Source organism: Megalobrama amblycephala, linkage group LG3 (assembly GCF_018812025.1).
Source record: "Megalobrama amblycephala isolate DHTTF-2021 linkage group LG3, ASM1881202v1, whole genome shotgun sequence".
In the NCBI taxonomy this organism is placed as follows: domain Eukaryota; kingdom Metazoa; phylum Chordata; class Actinopteri; order Cypriniformes; family Xenocyprididae; genus Megalobrama; species Megalobrama amblycephala.
The window spans coordinates 20,092,306-20,111,870 of record NC_063046.1 but is presented as its reverse complement, the minus strand read 5'-3'; the positions used below and the strand labels follow the sequence as shown (position 1 = coordinate 20,111,870).

General features: G+C 37.6%; 1 protein-coding gene across 50 annotated transcripts in view; it reads left to right on the top strand.

The window, feature by feature from the left end:
* Positions 1-19,565, top strand: part of madd (MAP-kinase activating death domain) — a 69,030-nt gene that overhangs the window by 5,564 nt on the left and 43,901 nt on the right. For all 50 annotated transcript variants that reach the window (XM_048184563.1, XM_048184538.1, XM_048184558.1 and 47 more), the window contains exons 2-4: positions 11,034-11,245; positions 12,354-12,631; positions 13,178-13,511. In XM_048184563.1, the coding sequence (XP_048040520.1) occupies positions 11,187-11,245; positions 12,354-12,631; positions 13,178-13,511 (671 nt within the window). In that variant the 5' untranslated portion in view covers positions 11,034-11,186. The remainder of the gene's footprint in view (positions 1-11,033; positions 11,246-12,353; positions 12,632-13,177; positions 13,512-19,565) is intronic.

Sequence of the window (19,565 nt, the reverse complement as noted above, 5' to 3'; positions counted from 1 at the left end):
AAAACCACTTCCAAGTGGTTTGCTGACCATGATATTACTGTGCTTTATTGGCCAGCCAACATGCCTGACCCCTGAATCTATGGGAAATTTTCAAAAGAAAGATGAGAAACAGTCGATCCAACAATATACAGATGATCTCAATAGTGCCTCAGCAGTGCCACAGGCTGATCACTTCCATGCCACACTTCACTGATGCTGTAACTTGTGCTAGGAGCAAGTCATTTGCTGTAATATGTGCTGCCGACCAAGTATTGAGTGCACAAATGAACATACTTTAAAGAACTTGAACTTTTCTGTTTTGCAAATCCATTTTTTGATTGATCTTAGGACATATTCTAATATTCTGAGATACTGGATTTTGGACTTTCATGAGCTGTACGCTCTAATCATCAAAATAAAATAAAAAATAAAAAAAACTTTTGAAATGTTTTACTTTACATGTAGGGAATCTAGAATATATGAAAGTTTCATTTTTAAAAATAATTTACAATAAAAAAATGAACTTTTTGATGATATTCTAATTATATGACCAGCACCTGTGTGTGTGTGTGTGTGTGTGTGTGTGTGTGTGTGTGTGTATATATATATATATAATATAATATAATATGTGCTTTTGTCATTTTTATTTTTTGTATTTAGTTTTAACTTATTTTTTTCATTTTAGTACTTCATTTTAAACGCAACATTTTTGATCGAAGCTTAAGTTTTTCTTGTTATATTTGCATTGTTTTTTATTTCAGATTAATTTAATTTAACAAAAACAAAAATATAGTTTTAGTTTGTTTTTATTCAGATTTGTGTGTCTGTTACAGCATGTTTAAACTGAATCAAGCCCGACAGACTTTCAACATTTTTGAACTGTGGGCGAGTAGGTCACTCTTTTATGGTATGTTGCTTCATATTTGCCTATATTTCAAAAGATTGTGTTTAAAAGTAGGTGTATTGTGCATTTTCAATGTGTTTCTGTTTTTGTTGTTGTTGGGGAAGGGGGTGAGAAATAGGCTTAAAACTTACTCCGACGATCCTCATGTAGGTAGTGTGAATATAGGTGACAAAATAAATACATGCCGGTTATGCGTCACAGATGGATGTGTGAGATAGGCCTTGTTATGTTGTTTGCACTTTTTTATTTATATATGTGTGTTTAGACTGTGGACCGCATTAGTCTTTGTGTACCTTTTGTTAACTTGTAGCCAGTAAGTTGGCTTGACCATCAGCTCAATCTTGTTGTCAGTGCTAATCCGTTTTAAGTGGCTCCTTAACGATTAAGATCATACCCTTCCTAGCTGCTTCAAAAAAAAAAAAGTCAGCTGCAAACCAGCTGTGAAAACTGGGGGTACAAAACTGTAAGAGTCTTGAGAATTTTGAAAAAGCCTCAGGGTGATGTTAACCCATACTGAACCCTGTGATATAACCTGCAGTCTATATATGTGGATTTCTGAGACATGGAAGCATTTGATACTAAGTTTCTTAGAAAAGAACATCCTCTTAGATCAAAGTAAAATGTCATGTTTAGATTTAGACTTTTCAGAGTTTCATATTGTGTTTTCATTGTTTGATGAATACATATTAAGGGGGAAAACACTTACTTAAAAAATGAATGGTATTTAAATCTAGTCACAATATTGAGGTAAAAGTAAAATTAATTACACTTTACTGATTAAAAAAAAAAAAAAAAATCTTCCGTATCTGGACTATAATGAAGAAAGAGAGTAAAAGGTCTGTTTCAATTAACAGGTCTTATCTACAAGAGCTAAATGTTGCCAAACATGTGCTTCAAGGCTGTAAAGCCAATAAGAGACTATTCCCCCACCTAGAAGACAAATACTTTTCCATCTAAACACACATACCAGCATAATGAAAGTTATACCATAACCAAGCATGAAGAGCGATAGACGTCTTGTGATAAAGCTGGTTACATGGTTTGTGATCTCTAGAGGAACTCTGGAAAGGAAGTGATTAGATATATTCAGGGCTCAACATTAACTCTTGTCTGGGACAAGTGAAAGAGAATTTTGCCTAACAGGACAAGTAGCCTGATTTAAAACGTTTTTATATTTATAACATATAATGATACAGTTAAGCAACATTACACAACTAGGAGTGGTGTCTTCCTGAATACCATCACACTATTGAAAATGTGCTACCGATTTCATACGACAGTTTATTAAACAAGTCACCTACACTTTAGATGCAATATTGACTGTTTTTGTTCTATTTCAGCAGCGAAAATAGTTTAAAGCAAAGATCACAGCAGAACCATTAGGGCTGCACGATATATCGCATAAGATTGTCACGCGCATTTCGTCAGTAAAGCCGGTTCCCTGATTACCACTAAATCTCCATCACCTGCTTTCAAATGGTGCGGCATTTAATAGACAGAGCCGTAGATCACTGAAAAGCCACGCAATATCGCGTTCATTATCGAAGGCGATTCATCTGCGATATGAACGCGATATTTGAAAGCAGGTGATGGCGATTTAGTGGTAATCAGGGAACCGGCTTTACTGACGAAATGCGCGTGACAATCTCATGCGATATATCGTGCAGCCCTAAGAACCATAACGCATCTCACAGCAACACTCAACCGTGTTTTCATTACCGAATGATTCAGCGTTTTGAATGAATCGGTTGAGTCAAAGATTCAATGACCCATTCATTAACAACTACCTCATTCTTGAATGAATCAGCCGTTTGAATGAATCGTTTGAATGAATGAATGACTCAATGACTCACTCATTAAAGGGTTAGTTCACCCAAAAATGAAATTTCTGTCATTAATTACCCACTTCATGTCGTTCCAAACCCGCAAGACCTTCGTTCATCTTCGGAACACAAATTAAAATATTTTTGATGAAATCCGAGAGTTTTTTTTACCTCTCATAGAAAGCAACTTGCCCTTTGTAAAGGTTAAAAAATGCTCTTGGGGTAAATATCACAAATATATATATTTAAATATGTCAAAGCTGATAGAACACTGGTGAGAATATTTGCTTCAGAATAAATATTTACACCACACAAAAAAAAAAATCCTATTTTTTCCTGACAAGCAACTTGTTTACTCAGACAAATGAATGACTGATTTACTTGTCCGAAGGACAAGCACATGACAAGGTTTAATGTCGAGCCCTATTATGTTCTAGATCTAGATTTACACTTGTTTCAATGTTTTTGTTGTTTGGCAAGGCACAGTGGCTCTGAAGCTCTTAAAAACAGAGAAGCAATATACAGCCTCAGGCTTCAGAGAAAGCTTTTAAGAGACATGTCCCTTTAAAAACACTTACTGATCCAAGAGGAAAAACATGCCCAGTCTTTGAAGTCCTCTTGAGGTGCACATTCTCCTCATAGTGACCAAGTGTGATTCTTTTCAGTAATTTCCTGGTTCAGCTATGGTTCACTCTAATGTAAATCTTCCTCTTCTTTGCTGTCATACTACAGGTTAGTTGAGATCATTTAAGTCAATTTTGTGCTCTGACTTTCTGAAATGCATGAAAAGCCCTAAACTTCAGTCAGATCCATTACAGAAAGAATGAAAGATTTTTGTGCTTTACTGTGGAGAACTGAATGCAATAGCTGATTTATGATTAGCTAAGGTATTTGTTTGTTCATTTCTCTGGATGGAAAGAAGCAATTAGCCTTGCTCATTTTCGTTTTGCTCATGCTCATTTTATTGGCTAAAGGCTGTTCATTGTCTTTCTGTATGTATGGTGATTGGGACAATGTTTTGTCTGTTTAAAATAGCCGTCACAGCTGTGCTCATGAAAAGAGGTAGCATTGGTTTCCACGGCGACCGAGTGGAATCTCATTACCCGAGGCTGATTGTAGAGCCATGAGGCAGGCACAATATGATTGACAGAGTACGAGATCATGTCACGTTTCCAATAGACCCATATGTTCCCTAGGGTTAATGAGGTCTGGGACTTGTTTTACGCTACCTAATTAACCAGGTAGTTAAGTAAAATATAGGTCACGTGCGTCATTACTTTACAGCTGCGCGTTATTGGCTTCGGAATATGTTCTGTGAGATGCTTCGTGAAAAAGCTAAAGGAAATGTGTTTCTGTTGTGTGCAGCTTTGGGAGGTTTTTTTTTTTTTTTTTATAAAAATTGTTATTGGTAATACAAAGGTCTGTATTATCAATAATGTAGCTAATTAATTAAAAAACATCACATCCTTATGAGCTTGTTGCAGATCGTGCAACGATGTCTGATTCTAGTCTTAGAACTGAAGAACCAGCTGTTGCCGGTCATCCTCACAAAGATTTTATTAAACATGTTTAATATTTGCGACTGGCGCCAGCGACTGCTGAGGAGATGCATTCCCTGTCAAACATTATTCTGGTAATTTTGTCAGACATATCTTCTTTTTGATGTTTCTTTGTATTCATAAGTTAACATTGAAAGTTAATAGTTTTAGGCTATTCATTTTGTTCTGTAGATGGAAAAAAAAGATGGTAAAAATTCAGAATAAGCAGTGATTTCTCTCATTTAAAAAAAAAAATAAAAACATTAAGTTGCTATCCTCTTATTTCAACTTCGAGTCTAATAAAAGTTAAACAGAAAAAATAAGATGGTAGCTTACTGTATGTAGGCTAACTGCACTTATTTCTGAATATATGTTTATTTAAATAGCCAAATAATAACATAATTTTAATTATATCTAATATATTTGAGGAAATCCTTGAATAGCCTATCACTGCAGTTCTTCTGTCAAATGTCATGCTTTCAGACTTTTCAGTGTTGTCAGTCTCATTAAATAGTTTTGGCTTAAATGACTTCTGTTTTGGAAAAAAAAAATAAAGCAGTATTTTATTTCGTTCTAACCGGTTACTGGTAACTCTGGAACCGGAACAATAAAATAGCCCAGCATTTTTTCCTCAGAATGAACCAATTCGTTTTTAATAAACAGTCTACATTATTGCTTGATTATATGTTTAAAAGAAATGGCACTAGAAATGTTGTAATTAACTAAATTAATCAGGAAAAGCATAATGAAATGCATCTACTCAGGAGATAACGGCAAAAAGAAAATGTGAAAGAAAAACACAGGACTTTATGATTTTTTTTTATTTTTATTCAAGTTATGTTTAACGTTTCATAAATAAAACCACCAGTGTTGTCGGCAGGGTTTTTCCAGTTTTTTCTGCACAAATTGCACTGCAAATAATTGACATCCATGTTTGCCTCAGTACAAGATCTCACACAGTTGAGTTCAGCAGAATGTTCCGTCGTGACTCGCCAATCGTTAAGTGTGTTGTGTAGTGGACTGATTCAGTCATAGGTTTGTGCTCCTCTCTGACCTTCAAAGACTAAAATCTGCTCCAGTCGATGGAAACAGTCTTTAAAGGGTTAGTTCACCCAAAAATGAAAATTCTGTCATTAATTACTCACCCTCATGCCGTTCCACACCCGTAAGACCTTCGTTAATCTTTGGAGCGCAAATTAAGATATTTTTGTTGAAATCCGATGGCTCCGTGAGGCCTGCATAGCCAGAAATTTCCTCTCTCAAGATTCATAAAGGTACTAAAAACATATTTAAATCAGTTCATGTGAGTAATATTAATATTATAAAGCAACGAGAATATTTTTGGTGCGCCAAAAAACTTATATAGACTTATATAGTGATGGCCGATTTCAAAACACTGCTTCAGTGTCGAATCAGCGCTTCGGAGCGCCAAAGTCACGTGATTTCAGCAGTTTGGCGGTTTGACACGCGATCCGAATGATGATTCGATACGCTGATTCATAACGCTCCGAAGCTTCCTGAAGCAGTGTTTTAGTTGTGGCCCAATGCAGTTTACAAGTGAAGTGGATGTCACTTTCTTTTAAAATTGAGCAAGGATTGGAATTTGATTGTCTTTTAAGATTAATAAGAAGCTTTAAGTTATGATGATCTGCAAAAAAAATAAATTTCTGAGGAGTAAAATGCATATTTTTTGCCTTTTGAAAATGTAACTTAGTAAGAGTATAAGTATTCAGAATCAGTAGTATTCCTCTGATAAAGTACAAATGTCCCTAAAAAAAAAATTAATAAAAAGTATAATTACTCATATACTTTACACCCCTGCCCTACTTTAAATGTCTGTTTTTAGGCATCTCATAGCTCCTAGAAGCCTCCGCTGCAAGTGCAAGTGATTCATGTTGGGTCAGTTGTGAGAGCTGTGATTTAAGAAAAGAACAACACGGAGGTCCTGGTGTCAGATGAGCCTGGTGATGCTTAGAGGAACAAACCGAGGCGTTATTGATGTGTTAGTCACAAAACTATCTATCTTCAATCCTCCCTTCCACCTCCTCTTCCTCTCTGAGCTGTTGAATAGTGACATAGGAAGAGCAGAAAGTGCCACTTCAGCAGAAAGAAAGGCTACTAATCACAGTGTGAACCCTTCTGCTCCTCTCACACAGAGATTAATACATGTATTGGACAAGTCCAAATTTGCTGACTGGACTAGTCATTCAAAAGCAGTTTGATTCAAGGTTCAAGTTAAATTTATCTTGAATCTTGAATGTTCCAGACGATGTGGCTCATCGTAATACGTTGTGAGGTAGTCTTGCAGAGGATAGTATTTTCCTTCATGTTTTGAGGAAAAGATATTCAAATAATTCTTATATATTAGGTTTGACATGATATTGCAGTCAAAACTTTTATATGCGTATAGAAATCTTATGCCTTCAATTGTTCACCCTTGAACAATAAATAACCTGCATTAACTGTGACCAGCCACAACAGAGAAGATTGAGTCATGTTAGTTTCTTTGCACATTTGCAGAGTCACATTGCAGAGCACCTCTGACTCTATCTCTCTCTCTCTGTCTCTCTGTCTTTCTTTTAATAAACTCAAAATATATTTAGCAAATCTTGACAAATGAACTTGAAGCTCTACTATAGAGTGAGTACCTGCTCAGTGTTGACCCCGATGAGATGCTGCTGAATGCAGAAGTCAGTGTTTTGTGAGCTGTAGGCAGTTTCATAATATTGCATAACACCATCATTTCTATGAAGGGTTCTGCTTTTTATTTAAAGGGCACCCACCTATTATGCATTTTTGTTTTACCTTTCATTTTAAACCTCCTCACCTGTAAGTTTAAAGTTTATTCCCTGTTCCTTATAACCTTTTTATCATAGTAAAATCTACATATCGTTCCCAACGAATGTATTGTTTAGCGTAAAACATGTTGAAGATTAGCAGCCAGGCAGTCGATTCATTAAATAATAAGCTGTTTTCTCACAAAAGCAGGTTATTCAGTGTAGTGAAGCCTCTTTTCTATTAACATCCATTCAAAAAAACAGCCTCTGGTCTCCTTTCCTGCGTACGGGCAGCCGCAGCATTAGCATTAGCCGTTACGCTTTTTTGTTGCAGGCTTCTCATCTTTGCTAGAAAGCTATAGGCAGGTGAGTTTTTATCAGGGTTGGAGCTAAACTCCGGTGTTCTCCATGCGTTATCCACCCCTGGTTTAAAGTAATGGCTCAATAGGAATAAAGTTAATCTGTTTTAAATGTAAATTAAAACCAGGATCTAAATGGTGGTTTAAATGTAAAATGTATAAATGTAAAAGTTCTGTATCCAGAACTTCAGATAAGCACTCACCCACTTCTGGATCAGTACAGAAAAAAACACAGACACTGCAGTAAGACAGAAGCATCTGCTTCTGAAACGGCATCTGGCTTTCATATTATTTCATAATTATTGTTCTGTTTACGACCTTTCACTAGAGTGCCTTAATGTTTGCTTTAGTTAACAAAGTACACTGAACCAGAAACATGTCCTGCTTGAGTAAATTGCATGTTGATATAGACAATACATCTATTTTATTGACTTTTTTAACAGGTTTACTGAACAACAGTGATGTTAGTTGAAATTATATCATCCAAACAATTCTAGCAGGATATTGTGCAAGGTCTGTTTCTCTTGAATGAAATCTGAGCTTGCTTTCATTTGTATTTACATTGAGGCATGTGCTCAAGCGTATGGGCACTAACACATGAGGAACGCAATGGCAAATCCATGTGGTGAGGACACAGTTGGCCTTCAGTCCCTTCAGCTTATTAGAATGTGTGTTTGTGTGTACTGTATTTACATTTGCTGCTGAGCCTCATGTCAAGATGTGTTAGAGAAGACTGCAGAGGCTTGGTTTGTAGTGTGCTTTGGTTTGACTGTATAGATTGCTGCCATAAATATATAAATAGTACTGCCAGACACAAAATAGTTTTGGAATGAAAATTATATTTTGGGGTAGTGATGCACCAAAATGTTTCAAATATTTGTCTGAAACAGCAAAAAAAAAAAAAAAAAGGAAAAAAAAGGGCGGGAAAAAAAGGTTTGAGGTAAAATAGTTTTGTAAGGCTGTAGTCATTGACTGAAACTACAACAGATATTAGGGGTGTAACGATACGCTCAGGTCACGATACGATACGTATCTCGATACGGAGTTCACGATACGATACGTATCACGATATTTTGAACAAAATGAAACTGAAATTCAAACAAGATTTATTAAAAAAACATGAACAAATTTCAATAATTTTCCTTGTTGTACATACAAGATCACATTTCAATAAAATAAATAAATATAAAATTTTAATAAAAACCTTCTGTATTCAAATTAACAGTTGAATAGGGCTGTCTGTCACTGAAAAAAAATGTTAAATTTAACATGAACTTAGAATTATGAATAGGGGCCGTTCACATATCGCGTCTAAAAACGCGTGGAAGGCGCGGCCGCACCGCTTCTCCTTCTTTCCAAAGCGCTTGCGCTCCCGTGGCGTCGGTCGTTGCTATGCAACCATGAACTGAGCTCTCTAAGAGGATCAGGATGTTTCTGCAAAGGATAAATGATTTCTAGCCCTTGCATTAGTTTTACTACGAGATATATTGATGGAGATAAGATATAAAAACCACCATGTACAGCTATGATCAGCTGTTCGGCTGAGCTTTTGATGTTTTGTTACGGAAAGGCCATAGCTGATCGGTTGATTCTTGTCACACGACCTGCGGTGCGCTTGCGGCATTCTGAGAAGTTGAGAATTGCACGCGCGTCGCGACCGCGTTGATCCCTTTATGAGCGCGCCTGCCGCGCGGCTACATTTGAAAATAATAACTGACTTGCACGCGGAAAAGACGCAATATGTGAACGGCCCCACAGAACTTCTTAAAGCAAAGCATCGCAAGCGTCTTTTGCTTTTCTGTGAGCACAGCCGTTGCTGTGCACTGCGGTGAAAGAAAGCCACGACGTTTCTCACGCGACCATGCAAGAGACTGACATGAGAAACGTTTAAACCTGCTTGCAAGATTCAATGTGTCCCCGAAACACTTACTGAACTAGAGAGCTGATTGAGACACACCATTTACGATAAATCGTTACACCCCTAATACTTATAGTAATTTAAAAATGTGGTAGCATTGGATCTGGACAGGAAGGATAACTCTGGGAGTTGGAAGGGGTGTGTCGCGATTCTGCCTTCTCACATCGCGATACAGGTTCGTGGACCTGCGTATCGCGATTTCGGTTTCATATCGCATATCGTTACAGCCCTAACAGATATGCATGTCAGCAGTGTGGATGCACTTCAGTCATTACCAAAATTATGCTGAAATAGCAATATGTAAAATATGTTTCCGAAGAACTTGACTACGACTTGTTTAATTTTGGTGTAAAAATTGTCTGTTGGGGCAAGTTTTTTGTTCTCTTTTAAAGGTGTTGTAAGTGATGTTAGTCCTTTCAGGAACTATTACCAGACTTAACTACTGCATTATGAAATTCCGCCCTTTAAGGATATCATTGTAAATGACAAGCTACGCAATATCGCGTTCATAATCGAAGGCGATTCATCTGCGATTATGAACGCGATATTGCGTAGCTTGTCCGCGAACTACGGCACTGTATATTAAGTGCCGCTCCATTTGAAAGCAGGTGATGGACATTTACCGCTAATCACAGAACCGGCTTTACTGACGAGACACGCATGACAATCTCATGCGATTAATCGTGCAGCCCTAATTGTAATGTTAAGCAAGAAAAACAAATAAAACAACAGAAGACTGTATATGAAGCTGAAAATGCTGCTTAACATGAATGATCCACTATTAAAGGGTTAGTTCACCCAAAAATGAAAATAATGTCATTTATTACTCACCTTCATGTCGTTCCACACCCGTAAGACCCTCGTTAATCTTCAGAACACAAATTAAGATATTTTGATGAAATCCGATGGCTCAGTGAAGCCTCTATTGGCAGCAATGTCACCGAACCTCTCAAGATCCAGAAAGGCGCTCAAAACATATTTAAAACAGTTCATGTGAGTACAGTGGTTCTACCTTAATATTATAAAGTGACGAATACTTTTTGTGTGCCAAAAAACGAAATAATGACTTTTCAACAATATCTAGTGATAGGCGATTTCAAAACACTGCTTCAAAGCTTTACAAATCTTTACAAGTCATTATTTTGTTTTGTTTTTTGGTGCATAAAAAGTGACTTTATAATATTAAGGTAGAACCACTGAACTCACATGAACTGTTTGGCTTTAGTACATTTCTGGATCTTGAGAGGTTCAGTGACATTGCTGGCAATAGAGGCCTCACTGAGCCATCGGATTTCATCAAAAATATCTTAATTTGTGTTCCAAAGATGAACAAAGGTCTTACCAGTGTAGAATGACATGAGGGTGAGTAATAAATGACATAATATTTGGGTGAACTAACCCTTTAACATGAATACGCAAAATAATTGATTGACAGCCAGAAATCAGCTCAAAGAATCTGACTGCATCTCGTTATTTAATTTTTTTATTATTATTATTTATTTAATTTTTTTCCAAGTTTATAAAGCCTAGGGCTGTCACTGAGACAGTCTGTGATATTTCAGGACACCTACTTTAGTGATACTGTCAGGAAATGGGGATTTTTTTTACCGTCCATAAAAAAATATTATTTACAGCACCTTTAAGCTTTGCAGTAGTGCAGAAGGCTTAGTTTCACTGCAGAGCAGTTGTTGTGTGATGGACTACTTCTATAATGTTTGCCGATACTCTTCTCCAGACCCCATTTCTGCACACCACGGACCGCAATGATTGGACGCTGCCTACCACGATTGTCCAACTCCTAGTTCTACTGCACCTGATTGGACAACTGCCTGCCTGAGAGCTGATCGTTGCTACAGTTGCCATGACTTAGAACACCCCTGACACAGAGATGGAGAAAAAGAAACCGTGTCCCCGCCTCCTGGACTACCTGGTGGTAGTTGGAGCCAGGTAAGGATGATTGTTCAGTGGTTTGTGGGTGTGTTTGTGTGTGCTTCTATAGGTGCTTAAGTAAACTGCAGAAGAACTGAATAACAGGTGAACTGATTGTGTGTTTTGTTAGTACATGGCCTGTGCAGGTGTGTTCCAAGTGCCCAGCCTCAGCTGTACACTGTCAGTTAATGTTAAATGTGGTTGTATGTTATTGTGATTGGGTGTAGTTTTGACAGCAGGTCAAAATTTGATGGATCAGGAGCCTGGGAATGTTATATGTTTGTGGAGCAGCTCCTGTCCTACTCAAACTGACAGCAGCCTAATATTACTTCAGTCGTCTGTGTCATTAATTTATTAATTTTAATCAAAAAATAAAAGGCAGAGAAAATCAATCACTGCTCTTTAGTAGATTTAGTAGGATTAATCTATATTTAATTTATCTACAGTGAAGACTATGCATTGTTGTTTTACATTGGATTGCTTTCTGTTGATAAAAACTGTTTTTATTTTTATCACTTATTTCACAGGAATGCTATATTTAAGCTAAACTGTTCCTAATCACCTCTAATTGAGGGAACAGAACATATTGCTCATGTTGCTTGCCAGTAAATAGTTGTCAATTCTTGATATTTTCTCATCTCTTAATTATTTTTAAACTTAAAATACATTTTTGTTGAGGTTAGTATTATTTATTTTGGTGGTCCTATTGGTCAATACTGCTTCCAGTGATCAGTAATCGGTGATTGGCCCCAAAAATCCTGATTGGAGCACTCTTAATTATCAATGTTGAAATAGTTGTACTGCTTAGTATTTTGTTGAAACCGTGATAGTTTTTTTTAAAGATTCTTTGATGCATAGAAAGTTCAAAAGAACACAATTTTAAATAGAAATCTTTTGTTATAATGTAAAAGTCTTTACTGTCACTTTTGATCAATTTAATGCATCTTTGCTAAATAAAAGTAATTTCTTAGAAAACAAAATCTTACTGACCCCAAACTTTTGGATGGCAGTGTATATATATATATATATATATATATAGCAATTAAAGAACAAGCACTGGGGCTTAGAAAAGCCAGAGATCAGTCTTCCTGTTTCTCACTTCAGTCTTTTTCCCTTTCTCTATCAGGCAACCATGCAGCGATAGTGTGGCACAAACACCTCAGCTGCTGAGGCGCTATCCGCTGGAGGACCACAATGACTTTCCTCTGCCCCCTGACGTTGTCTTCTTCTGCCAGCCTGAGGGCTGCCTGAGCATCCGTCAGCGCAGAGTTAGCCTCCGCGACGACACATCTTTTGTCTTCGCTCTCACCGACAAAGACTCGGGCATCACCCGCTATGGAATCTGCCTCAACTTTTACCGGTCTTTCCAGAAGGGCCACCACCGCCCACGAGCTGAAGGAAAAGGTCGGTGGTTATAGCAGTTCTATGTGGCGTAACCATTTTATCATCTTAAAGGTGCTCTAAGCGATCCTGGGTGGAGTAGCTTTCTGTTGACGTTCGAAGTGTTGTCAAACAAAACAGAGGCTAGCTAGACCCTCCCTCCTCCTCCTCCTCCCCCTCCCCTCCGTGCTTCCTGTAACAGTCATGAACGCGCATTTAAAATCATTCTTGTCGGTTATTGGCTGGAGCATGTTTATTATGTTTCATGGTCCAGGCTGCACCAGTTTGTTTTTATTGCCGTTTTTGGAGCTTGTGGCGACTGCAGAGACCGCGTTTTTTTACAGTGTGTTCAGGGGACAGGCAGCTAGCGGATAGTGAGGAGATGTTTGCTGTATGTGACAAAAAATGTTTTGGCCTAAAAACGCGTGAGATCACTTAGAGCACCTTTAATTAAACTGATTAGTATCCTGGTTTTGGCAACTAACCATTTGTAACCCATCTTGAACATCACATATGGCTGTAAGGGTGCAGTCACTACATAATTTGTCTTTAATATTTTTCTTTATACAGGAGAAAAAGCCCCTCATACAGACACTGCAGTGGAGGCCACAGAAAAATCTGACCCCTCCTCATTGACTCTTCCAGGGGAATCTACGGTGCCCCCTGCAGGAGATGGGGCTTTGCCGCCAGGCGAGCCGGGCAGTATTGGAAAGTCTCCACGATCCAAACGCAGTGGCCGACTGGTGCCACAGAACCGGAACAGCACGTTAATGTCTCTCTGTATTCTGAGCCACTACCCTTTCTTTTCTACATTCAGAGAGTGTCTGTACATTCTCAAGCGCATGGTGGACTGCTGTAGCCAGCGGCTCAACCAGAGACCCGGTGCTGCCAAGTCCACACAGCGGTGAGAACAGCCTTCTTCTTTATTCTTTTTTTTGTGGATTGTATAACTTTATTCAGCAAGATAATACTTGAGCACAGAAGCGACGCCTGATGACCGCAGTGTTTGTAATAAATGTGTGAGTGTTAAGTTGTGTGGTGCTGCCAGAAGATTCTATCACCTCATCGCAGCTGGCAATATTCTGCCTCTCAAATCCTTTTTGTTTACTCTTTTTGAGTTAGTTCACACAAAAAATGAGATTCTAGTGATGCAATGAAATTAAAATTCTGGTCCCACTGGAACAAAATCTGAAACGCTTTATCAGTTTTATTACTGTTTTAATATTAATATAAGTAGAAAATGAAAGAATTCAAATTTTGGGGGGGTGTATTACCTCGTTAAATACCTTATGCTAGGAATGCCATAAGGGCTCTATGTTGTTAGATCTTGTATAGTGTCGTGACTGATTAGAACGATGAGTAACAAGGTGCTGAAGATTTTATAAAAGGAAATCACAAGTGAAAGGATGTGTGACATGCTTATGACTCCGAGAGAGGGATGAGTGAGAGGAAGGGAGTGTGAAGATGAGTGTAGATGTGACGGGGTCCGGGATTGTATGAAGGAGAGAGGAGCTGTTTTTTTCCTCCTGAAGGGTTATGCAAGTGGTCTTGCCGTGTGGTTCTCCATACATGAGTGGTTTTAACAAGATCTCATTTACATTTCACAGTGGTAACGGTAGCTAAATCCTTGAGTGTCTATTGGTAAACAATCTGCACGATAGCACTGTGCTGCAGATCAATAAGCATTGAGTAGAAGGATTTTTATCTCTGTGATTTCCTCAGCAAAGTCTATTCTTGCGTAACCTAGCAACCACATCCACCGTGAGCCACAGTTGCGCTTACAGGCCTCAATTTGTTTGCAGTTGAATTGTCCTGCCAAACCCCTTTTATTTGTTTGCAAGTGTGGAGAATAAATTAACCAATATAGCAGACTGTGTTGAGTGTTCAGATGTGAAGTAGTTCATATATTCAATGTAGATGCAATGTTTTCTTGCTCATTCAGTTGAATTTTGATAATCTGCATTTCAAATAGCATGGTAATGGATATGACAATGTTAATGCATTTGGTCTTGGTGGAATAGATCTGCTACGGTGCTGCTGAATTGCTGCTGCTATAGATTCTTGCTGGCAAGTACAGGAACTTGCTACTGCCAATACATACGCCGATACGCTTCTGCGAGTAAGACATAGCGCTGCTGCACAACAGCATATATCAATAACCCATAGCCGATCTATACAGGTGGAGCTGGGGAAGGTGGAGGGTTTTAGAGGAACTCTGAAGCGTGCTATAGTGAATGTAACCAGCCATTTAAATGTGTGAGCAATGAGCTTTTGTGTTTGTCAGTAATCATACTATACAGACCCATTCACACCAAGGACAATAACTATATATATTTAATAATCACTCTAATTATATAACAATAGGGGAGTCCACACCACAGCTGTAATAATAATGACACAGTGGAACGATATTGTTTAAATCCCTTTTAGAATTTTTTCTTCTTAGCTGATGAACGATAAAACATTGACAGCCAATCAGAATCCACCCAACATTGTTGGACATTATCATTATAGTTGTGATTTAGTGTGAATGGGCCTTAAAATGGTGCATTAATACAATAACCATCTTCACTGTATGTATTATGAATGTAGTTTTTTTTGTGGTTTTCCCTTTGATGGAGTCTTAAAAGTACTGATAAAGAATCAGATTCCTCTTGTGTTTAAGGTCGTTACACACCAAGCTGATGGTCGTCCAATGTCGAGTCGTTGATGAGCATCTGTCAGGGCTAGATTTTGCTGTGTTCCACTCATCGGCTGCCTGTTGATTTGCCGTTGGGACCGTTGGTTGTTCAGTTGAGTAGGGAATAAAAGCAAAAGTAATGAAAGTAAGCAAAGATGGCACAGACAGAAGGCTTTTACATACAATATAACAATATTTTCATAACAACATGAGCCGCCTGGAATGAAGAAACTGAACAACATGATAGTCAAAATGGAAAGCAAGCGCTGCTTTGTTTACGATTTGTATATTTTGTTTTTGGTTTCCCTTTTTGAATGACAAATATAGACTATTGAGACCTGCTGATATAGACAGTTATTTCCATACACAGACGTGAAGAACACATGCCGGTTGGCAGTCGGCTGTAGCCTTTGCTGGCTGTTCAAGCACAGCTTTTTGGCCCAGATGCAGCCAACGTGAGGTGAAAACACAGTCGGCTTTTGTCGCCGCTAGTTCTTTGACGTCAGCTTGGTGTGTCACAGCCTTCAGACTAATCTCAATTATGAAAACAGACATCAAGCATAAATCTGTTTGTTTATAAAATGAATCAAAGCTAGCTTTAAAACTGTTGGAAACATTAGCGCATAATCGTTCTCTTGCCAATCGTAATCAGCCTACAGTTTGGCTAATGGACTACATTACTTGGTGAAAGCTTAGTTTATTCTTGCATTGTGCATAAGTACACCCTAATTTATTGTTTTAATCAGAGTGCCTACCTACTTGGCAGTCTCAAACATATGACCTTATGTAACATTACAGTGAAAATTTCAAATAGAAATGACTCAGACAGCATCAAGAGTTTACTTTACTGTTTGTAGATGTGCCATTAGTGACTTTGCAGCGAGTGTGTCTTTAAAGGCCATTTCTGACTCAGTCATCATGTTCTCTCAGTACTGCAGTGACCTTGGCTTTACCCACGTTTGTAGCTTTTCAGTATGCACGACTCAACCTTGTAATGACAAAATACAACATGCGTCATACTGTTCTTAACTGGGCTACTCTGTGTGAGAATAACCATATGCCAGTCCAATGGCCTAATCATCAAACCAGAAATCAGTTTTCACTTTATCAGCACACTTAAACCACTAAAGTAACTCAGGTTCGCTATTGTTGTTCTCTGTTAATGAAACACAGGAAACCTGCGGTTATGGAAAACCAGGGAATTTTAAAATTGTAATGTTTAGGCCTGGAAAAGTCTAAATTTCAAATATGTGAATATACTCTACTGTTTTTTTCCCAACTTTTATTTAGCAATTAAATTGATCAAAAGAGCCAGTAAATAATAATGCTTTTCTTTTGAACTATTCATCAAAGAATCCTAAAAAAAATGCATCAGGGTTTCTACAAAAATATTAAGCAGCACAATGGTTTTCAACATTTATAATAGTAAGAAATGTTACTTGAGCACCAAATCAGCATATTAGAATGATTTCTGAAGCATCATTCTAAAAGAAATAAGAAAATTCACAATTTGCCATCACAGGAATAAATTGCATTTTGAAATAATTGTAGTAATATTTCACATTACTGTTTTACTGTACATATTTTTAATCAAATAAATGCAGCGTTTTTGACGTCTTTCAAAAGCACATTTAAAAAAAAAAAAAAAAAAAATCTTACTGGCCCCCAAACTTGTAAATGGTAATGTATGTTTCTATTTATGCCCAGTTCTAAAATATTTAATTGGGGAGATTTTTGCTCTTTTTAAATTAAATCTGTGTGTGTTTAACTGTGTGTGTAGTAAATATATATAATATAAATATATATAATATATAAACAAAATAATTTCCTATGACTTTACTGTCATAGATGTTTTATAAACTATTTTGCATATTATGTTACATTAGCATCATATTTCAATGCAGAACTGTGGTTGGCTAAAGAGTCAATACTCATTATCATTCATGTCCTTAAACAGGCCTGTCTTAATATGCGACTATGCAGCAACACCATAGATTAATAAAGACGTCTCAGTGGTTATGACATTGCAAATTGACAGTAGAGAGAAAAAGATAAAGACAAGTAGGGTGCGAGAGAACAAAACATGTTAAGAGTGTGTGGAGCTGGTGGAGACAGGCTGTGTGACAGATTGAGGCCACTGACTGTTCTCAGAGAGCAGCTGTGAGAAGTGGGAGTTCTCGGATGAACCAATTATGACTTACTGCAGTACCTCCACTCAGCCCACGCAACCATAGTCTGGCCTGTCTGGATCTTTAGAAAAAGACACTGTGTTATGTATGCCTAAATGATGGACCTGAAAAGCCTTGACGAACTAAAACCATTATTACAAGCAAAAAGAAAATCATATCTGCTGGTCTCCAATGGTAATTGAAAGTTACTTTAATGCAGTGGTTCTCAGCCTTTTTGACCCGAAGGCCCCTGTTTTCCCAATGGAATATTCAAGATCTAAACTGAAACATGAATTGTTTACATCTTGATTTTATGTTAGTTTTAGCATTTAGATTAGAGTTAGATTATTTGAATATATTAATAATTATACATTTGAAGTTGCAGTCCGTAACTTTTTTTGGTTAAAAATGATCCCAAATCAATTTTTGAGCAAGTACATAACCAGCCAGTGTTCAAAACTATCTCATTATCTTGTCTCGATTCACAACGGTAAGCTTGTAATAATGTTTTATAATAAGAGCGACATGGTGGATTTCCGTGGGAAATTCGAGCATGCAGCAGTTCCTCTGTGCATCATTACGTCACGTCCGTAAACAGAAAGGAAGGAGTCCAGGCTACTCGGTTTTATCATGTGACGATGCTGCTGGTAGTGGATCATTTATAGCCTGTTCCCACAGCAGCTGAAATAATTAAACCTATCATTTTGATGGTGGATTGTAATCCAGAAAGATCCAAATGACAATCATCAGTGACAACTGGAGATTCACCCGTAGTCAAAAAGCAAAAGACTTTGGAACTGTTGAGTGGCTACAGAAATTGAAATCTACAGGTAACACTAATATATACATAGTCATAGTAATGCTGTTGTTGTTAACATTAACGATTTGAGAACAAAGTATAACAGTAATAATAATTTACACGGTTTGGCATGATCCGAGCTAAGCGACCGTTAGATTTAATTCATCATTGGCAGCGTGATTTATTGTAGGCCTAATGCCTTTTTCCTCAGTTGGTCAGAACAAAAGTGGCAGAAATGTTACTTACTTGTTCAGATGATATTTTACCATTCTTATATTGGTCATACTTTCAAGACATAGAATTTGTGATTCTGAAATACAGTATCCACACCGGTGCAGTGACTGACAGCAAACATTAGATTCATCCGCGCTGACAAGCTGTGCCGAGGCACAATGCACGTACAGATAACTGTTCCGCATATGACTGCAATTGCAGGTTTCAAACAGAGATGGCGACAAAGAGGAAAAATCGCTGACTGCAGCTTTAAATACTTGTAAGTCAACATGTTGGCCCCCTTAGAAGTTTGATGAGGCCCCCTAGTGGCCCTAGCCCACTGGTTGAGAGCCACTGCTCTATTGCAAGAAAACATAAGAATATTATTGACATGGGGTGCTTCTAAAATTTTGGAGGGCACTGTACGCAGTTTTGAAAAGCCACAAGTGCACTGTTTTGAAAAACTTGAAAACTCAAAACGCCTAGGAAAACCCGATTAATTATCCATGTCCTTTTTTCTCTGTGGTGAATGTATCTTTTGTGTTCCATTTGTAACAACAACAACAAAGCGAGTTTCCGCAATTACATCATCAGCTTTTCACCTGACTGTTATCTTACAACCGGAGTTCCTGTCTGGAGATATTCACCTCAGAGAAGAAAGCGTACTTTTTGCGTCTCTGGTGTCATGGTTTGTGTAGATTTTGTTTTTATTCATCTTGATTTATAAATTGTGTGTTTTCGCTTGTGTGTTTTTATTTGCATTAGGATTGAAAATATATGATGAGGCAAACAGTAAAGTGACCACTGTGTGTATGTTATGGCGTAATCTAGCGCTTGTTGAACTGTGTGCCTGATCACTGTAGTACCATCATTGTACTTAAAGTGATTAGTAGTTTAATCCTGAACTGTAGATGCCAGCTGCCACTGTTTTTGTGCTATTTCTGTCCTCCAGACACTAGAATAGACCACTGAATGAAGAAAATGACTTAATGTACTGGATAGTTTGAAAACCAATTAATGAACAACAATTAAATGTTTAAAAATTCAAGGAATGAAATAGAAACGTGCAGCAATATGAACAAAGATAAATGAAAGGGG